At 41.4% G+C, this 7,352-nt stretch overlaps 1 protein-coding gene across 2 annotated transcripts in view; it reads right to left on the bottom strand.

The window, feature by feature from the left end:
- F5 (coagulation factor V) overlaps nt 1-7,352 on the bottom strand; it is a 56,705-nt gene that overhangs the window by 24,573 nt on the left and 24,780 nt on the right. For both annotated transcript variants that reach the window (XR_002103485.1, XM_019548826.1), the window contains exons 11-13: nt 5,987-6,137; nt 4,840-5,049; nt 506-2,513 (exon numbers count right to left, since the gene is read on the bottom strand). Coding sequence is in view for 1 of the 2 variants with exons in the window: in XM_019548826.1 (XP_019404371.1) it covers nt 506-2,513; nt 4,840-5,049; nt 5,987-6,137 (2,369 nt within the window). In the remaining variant the exon portion in view is untranslated. The remainder of the gene's footprint in view (nt 1-505; nt 2,514-4,839; nt 5,050-5,986; nt 6,138-7,352) is intronic.

The following is a 7,352-nucleotide window of genomic DNA, read 5'->3' as shown; positions in this document are numbered from 1 at the left end:
GTGTTTGCTGGTCCATGACTTTAGGCGTGGATATGATCCCTACTATCACTACCGCATCTGAGGATCTTACAATCTTTAATAAACTTATCCTTACAACACACCTGTGAGGTTGGAAAGGGCTTTTATCCCCATTTTACAGATGGAAAAAAACTATAACATTGAGGGATCATTTGACCCCAGCAGACTTCCTGAATATGGCATGGGGGCTGGACTAGATCTCACAAGGTCCCTTCCAGTCCCTAATATCTATGAAATCTATGATTTGCTCAAGCTCACACAGAAGTCTGTGGCAGAGAGAGATCTTGAGCCCAAGTCTTTTAAATTCCAGGCTAGTCCTAAGGTACTGTTTCCTAGTTTCTCTTCAGTTAGTCATTACATATTCTTTAAACAGCATTCACAGATTCCAAAAACCCTAACTCTAACAATGGTAGCTCTATTTTTGGCAGCTATCCAAATCAGAGCCCTGGAAGGCTGCAAGGAAATAGAGAGAAAGAATTAACCAAACCTGTCTTTAAATCCTGCATAATCCCACCAGACCTCTTCAGCTGCAATGTAGTATTTCCTCTCATGACCTCTGCTACGTAGGTAATGTACAGCAATGGCATCAGGGTTCCGGGCTTCATTAATGTTGAGTTTGGGGTCTGTTGTATATGGGTCTTCATATGGTACTTGAAGATAGTCATATACATCATCTGCCCCATGTTCACTGTAAAAATCTTCTGGAAAATACTCATACTCCCCATTGCCCTTGGGAACACCAATCACAACAGCTGGTTTAAACTGTCTTGGGGTCAGTGTGCTGTTGGTCCCATTCACCGGAGCTGTGTGGTTGACTTCAGTAAGCAGCGATGTATTGTTGGTCCCACAAAGCAATGCTGTGTGGTTGTCCTTACTCAACCACAATGTGCAATTGAGCTTTCCAGATGGCCTGGAGGGCTTTGAGAGCCTCATACCTCTTGGTGTTAATATGAAATTGCCCTTTTTCTTCCTGCGGATCTTGATTGAAGGTCTGGAGGCACTCAAGGTGCCATTCTCAGTTTTCTCTCTCTCTCTCACAGTTGTATGCTTGCTGCTTCCTTTCTGTTCACCCCCTGTAGGCTCTAAATAGCCATTGTATTTCCACATCTCCTGCTTCTTCAGGGATGCATCATCTCCCGTTTTATTTCTGAAACGAGGCTGTAACTTACTATTCGCAGCTTCAGCCGAGTTCGCCTCCAAATTAAAACTCTCTTTCACAGAGACCAGATTCCATTTCTTGTTTGCCATTTTAGAGGGATACTCCATGTCATCGGGTGATGGCACTTCCAAAACATCTTTCAACACTGCTGGACTAGGAGTAAGAATTAAGTTGTCAAGTGGATGCTCTGAAGTAGAATTGGTTTCTTGTTTTTTTATGGCTATGTCTAATTCAGAGAGATTGTACATGTTAAACCCATTCTTTTCAGAGCTGTTTCCCAAAGCAAGAGTTGTATTAACTGCATTTCTAAAAAATTCAACATTTATTTTCTTGGCTTCCTCTTCTTCCTCTACAAATGCTTCATCAACATTATCATTTGTAAGCTGGCCAGTTTCTAATGCAGCTAAACTCGAAATATTCTCTGCATACTGAGTAGAATGAGGTGAACTAGTGCTGTTCACAGATGAAGCATTTTTATTTTCCCGTAAATAAAGGAGGAGGGCATACATCTTTTTGAGGGAATAAAACAAAGTCTCCAGCGCGTCTCGGTTCTCTCTCTTTTGATTGATCCTATCTTCTCTTCCTGCATTTTCTTTCAGTTGTTCTTCGGAAGAGTACATTTCCAAAGATGCATTTATCCTATCCCCTCTTTCAGCAAATAGTTCTGTTTCATCTTTTGTTTGATCTTCCTTGCTCGTCCTCAAATGGCCATTTGCAAGTGTTTTGTCATCATTCCTAGACATCTGACAAGGACTTGTTTTGCACTCACTTTCATGTTCATCCTCATCTTGAAATACCACATCAGGACTTTCCATTTTTGCGTTGGTTGAAAGCAAAAGCTCTCTTCCAGAGAATGATGTGTAATTGATATAGAAGTGATTGTCTTCAGCTGGGAGGGAAGCTGTGCTTTGAGGGCCTGAGAGCCCATCAGTGCTCCAGGTATCACTGTTATTCATGTGCGTCAGACCTAAGCCAACAGCTACAGCTGGATGCTTAGAGTGGGTGCCGCTTTCTCCTTCTATCGCCAGAGCAGTAAGATTCTCTCTCTCTTCATTGACCACTGAATTATTCTTGTGTGTCCTAATCCCAAGCTGTTTAGCCAGATAGTCTTGATAGTCCACATCACCAGTGCTGTCCTGTTCCTTACTTTCCTCTTCTTTTTCACTGCTGGATGTGGCTTCAGGTACATTTTTCATTGTTTTCTCAGCATAATTTATCGTCTCAAATTCGTCATCTTCAGAATAATCATCTTCCGAGTCACATTTGGCATCTCTAAACCTCAGCCTCATGCCATAGCTCATTTCAGAAGAGCCCCAGGAGACTAAGAGCCAAGTACCTGCAATTGAAATAGAAATCATATACCATACATTGTTTGTGAAATTAACCTCTCCTGTCATGTCCCAGCTTCTAGACTATAAAGACACTGGCCAAGTGACTATCTAACTACATTGTTGTGCATCTGCTCAGCCCTTACAACAGTGGCTTGGGGCTCCTAGGTGCTACCATAGTAATACACAATAAATAATGAAAAGAACTAAATGTGCAGAGGTGGAACTCTTCCCCAAAGATTGGGTTTATTTGGATCCTGGCTTTGGCATGTCCCATGACAAAGATGGGGATAGGGGAGAGAAGAAGCAATCATCTGTGAGTTTTGGATCCAAATTTAGCAAAAAGTTTGAGTTTTTTGAACTGAGGTGTTTTTGGTCCCATCTCTACCTATGATACCTCTTTATAAGCAGGTGTATGAGAGAACACTGTTCACAATAAAAGTCATCCTAGTCTACCTAAAGCCTAAACAACAGACAGTGTAATACTTTAAAACACCTGGGACAGGTGAAAATCAGACATGGGTTTTCAGATAGGACATGGGTCTTTAGAGGGAGATCCACATTTGGATTGCAAGAACAGCTTGCCAGAGACCTCAAAGGGCACAGAACATTAAGTGGCAATGGAAGCAACTAAAAGCTAGATTTTGAATGCTGCCTTATGATCTGTCAGTTTAGAGAGTCAGAATTACAGCCCATAAGAATAGGATTTTAAATACTAGAATGCTATATGCAAGTTGCCTGTCCTACTATATCTTGCAGGAGAATTAGCTCTGTTAATTCCTCAGATAGTTCTATTTTCCCCAAAACAAATTTCAGTCTCTACCAAACAAATAAAATCCTTCGTCTTCTCCGGACATTAACAAAAACCTCTTTCCCTTCTGGCTTCTCCCCACAGCAAACTGTTCCCTTACAGCTTGCTTCCCCCTTGCTCTGCCTTAGGGGAACTTTTAAAGCTCTGGGGGACACACTCCCTCATTAACAAAATGCCCCACAGTTGAACTTCTTTAACAGGGCTGACTGATCCTTCTTACACTGTTACAGTGCTACAAGCAAATATCATCAGCTCCAATACTTTGCTTGTTATGGTTCATTTCAAAACAAAATGTGACATAGTAAAAAAAAAAAAAAAAAAAAAAAGGCCTTTTCATGAAAAAGGATGCAATTTATTGTCCCCCTCTATTTTTAGAACTGCTTTTCTTTTTTGTTTGTTTCTTTTAAAAAAAATAAGAGATTTTTTTAAAAAGATATTTCCAGCAAGACCATACACATTTTAGAAATGGGAGAGAGGTGATCACATGTCAAACAGTAGTACAGGAAAAGTACAAAAATGTATTCTGGCAATTGCCAGTAAGTCTGACAGAGGTGATCAGCTAGAAATACACCTCTCCCCCTCATAATGCAAACTAGTAATAATTAAACTCATAGCACTCAGTACTACAAAACACCACTGAAGCCAAGCTAGTAGTTAAAAGAATCCAAAGAATTTGCAAAAATCAGAATCCAAATGTATTAACTGGGATGAAAGAAAGCAAGATCTAGATTTTTCTGCTTCAGGGCCTAACCAACCAGTGAAAGCCCATTAATAGGAAAAATTCTCCCTTATGGGCAGGTTACTCCATTATTGTTAAGGATATGTTTGCTTACATCTTCCTATCAAATACTTGGAACAAACCCTTGCTAGAGACAAGATACCAGAGCAGACAGACCAGCATTCTGATTTGGGCTGGCAATTCCTGCTTCCTTATGTGCCAAAATCACGTGTCATCTCCCATGGGGCGGTACAGCCATTTTATTCAGTGACACCACAGCATCATTCAATTATTCAGCCTACTTCATCCAGCTCAGAGCCGTCTAGCCTACAATAAAACTGAACAGATGCAGGGGTCCCCATGCAACATCATTTCTGCTGCCAAAAGAAAAAAAAAAAAAGTAGCTCTCGCTATGGAAAGTGCTGTTATATGGGAAGTTGAATGCGACCAAGATCATCCTTGCCAAGTACAGATGCGGGACAGAGAACAAGATCTCAGCATCTGGAGGTCTGGCTCCTGCTCAATATTTCCAGTGTGAACATTTCAGTGTCTGTGGATTCTTTGGGAAAATCCTACAAACTGTACAAGTGACTTTTGCTGTGGGGAGGCAAAAGTAAAACAGTACAGAATACAGCAGTGCCATGTTAAGGGACCTAACTTGCCTTGTATTCCACACGTATCAGTCACTCTACAGAAAGACTCAGCTAGGCTGAAAATTTGCATGCAGTGCATTTATACAACCCTATTCTATTTTAGTGAAGCCCTTGTAGGTACAAAATGTCTTAATGGATGATTTGCCACCTACCTACATTGTTCATTTCTACTGTGACCGATTCTCCACTCATAGGGAAAAGATTCAATACATCTTCATACTTCCATTGATACAAAAAAGAGTGACCAGAAATACGGATAGATACCACATCTTGGATGCCAATGCTGGAAAAATGCCATTGAACAACCTCATTCTGGCAAAATCCAAGGACTTCAGAACTGTCGGATGTGTAGCCATTTATTGCTAAAACAAAAGTGAAACAAATGTTGTTAATAACATCTTCAAGCTTCAGTGATATGAAAGACAGTGAGCCAATTTTAGGTCTTCAGTGAAATGACAACAGGGATGAGGTTGACGCATCTTGTAAGAGGCTGACACTAGGTGGAAGCACAGTAACTTTCATGTGAAGGGACGGGATCATGTTTCAGACACCATATATTAAAGTGAAGTGACTTTGCTTTTGTTAACTAGCTATGCTGCGGCGTTACATCCAAAGTGAAAGGATGCAGACAAATCATTTTACTTTGAACTAGTCATTTTTAGCATTTCTCACATGTTGTCAGCTCAGAAAACAGCCAAGTCAGCTTCTCTTTGGTTGAGCTCCTTTTAATTTTGGGGTGCCATCTTTTTCTTGGCATCACTCAGGCCCACAGGGGTCTGGGCTGTGTGTATTAGTACAGGTGGGGCAAGGACTTCTAGCCTGTTTCTACAAATTGTAGTCACCCAATGTTGTGGCAGGGGACTCTCCCCAGACACGCTCAAAGTCACAGGCCAGAATTCAAAGAATGAAAGAAGCCACTATGCTATAACGCTACTCAATGTCACTGGACCACATGCTCTCCTTTCCAGTTCCCTTGTGCAGTGGCCTGGAGTCCACTTTTCCAGAGCGACATTGCCTTGAGGCTAACTCTGGGGTCCCCAATCTCTACTCCTGCCAAGTCCTTCCCCATTTACCTCAGGACAAACAAGCATGGCTTCAACAGTTTTTTCTCAGCTACGACACCAGAAAGCTGCCAGCCCCTGCTCACTACCATTCCCACCCTCAGAGCCCTGTTCCATTCATTCATCCTAACACACCACCAATCTCTCCCCCCATGGACACCAGCACTACCCCACAAAACAAGGGCCCAGTTGGACATTTGGACTTCTGCAAACGTTGGGCTAGTTTTTTTTCACTCACTGCGCATGACATTGGATTCGTAGAATTTGGGATCGTCCCTTTTAACATGGGAGGGATTGCTGCAGTATGTCTTGATGTTATCTTCCAGGTACCAGCTCTTGTTTTCATCAAACACAGCGAACACTGTCTGCTGCTCTACATCTGCCTTGTTCTGAATGGCAGCAGACAGGATGGTAAGTTTTGCAAGTATTTTTTTAAGTTTGTATTGATAGGGTTAAAAAGTAGTCAGTTGTCAGCATTATTCTTATGCAGAAGGGCTTTTTGATAACAAGTTCACATTTTTTTTTGTCATGGCAAACAAGGCAAAAAAAGAAAAAAGAAATCAAATAAATTCTTTGCAATCTGGCCTTGCTAAGGAAAAATTTCACACTAAACCACAGGCCATAAATTCCAGCATACAAATAAACTCATCATAAACAACAAGGCCTTATGAAAAGTTCTATGGAATTTAAACAAGAAACAATCCTTTTATACTGTCATTTTTGACTTGTCCTACTACATTTGATAGAGGATGAGCTTTCAACTACAGAATTACAGAGGGCAATTCAGGGCAGTTCCATTTCTTTGTTACATTCCATCGGGCTTTAGAGTGATTGCCACAAAACCTCTTGCTTTGATCCCTGTTCAGTTCCACAGGATTTTTCCATGGCCAGCAAAACTGAAATCTTCTGTAGTTTAAATAATATTCATGAGCAGCAGCCTCTGCTTCTCAGAGGTTCTAGAACATAACATACCAGATCCTTGTTTTTGATGAATTTCATTCAATTGATTTCAGATCATTTCCAAGTTTATCCAAGTAATTCTGACTCCAAATCCTACCCTCCAGAGTGCCTGACTCTACCCAATTTAGCATTATCTGAAAATTGGCTAAGTGTCCACTCAATCCCACCACCCAAATCATTAATGAAGATATTTAATACCAGCTGTAACACTGACCTATAAAGAAGCCCACTTGGTACTTCCTCCCACCTGGACATTGAGCCACTGATGACTTCATTGAGCACAACGATTCAACCAGTTACATATCCACTTTACAGTACTTTCATTTAGGCTATTTCCTTAGCTTACTAATAAGAGTGTCATGAAAGACACTGCTAAAATTGAAATATATCACATCCACTGCTTTTGTTCCCATCATCTGGTCATAGAAGGATGTGCACTTAAGTCCACTTAGGCATAAGTGTGATCCTGTTCTATCCTGCCCACAACCCTGAAGAACATGTCCCTGCAAGCTGATGTTGGCGACCAGCATGGACAGCTAGAGACCCTCTGGGTGAAAATTCGTGGGGAATACGGCACAGGGGACACAACGGTGGGAGTCTACTACAGACCTCCCACTCAAAGTCCTGAGCTTGACCAGGAGTTC

This window comes from Crocodylus porosus, unplaced genomic scaffold, assembly GCF_001723895.1.
Source record: "Crocodylus porosus isolate Cpor-Errol unplaced genomic scaffold, CroPor_comp1, whole genome shotgun sequence".
NCBI classification, from domain to species: Eukaryota; Metazoa; Chordata; order Crocodylia; family Crocodylidae; genus Crocodylus; species Crocodylus porosus.
Note: the sequence above shows the minus strand (reverse complement) of the source record. Positions and strands in the feature narration are given on the sequence as shown.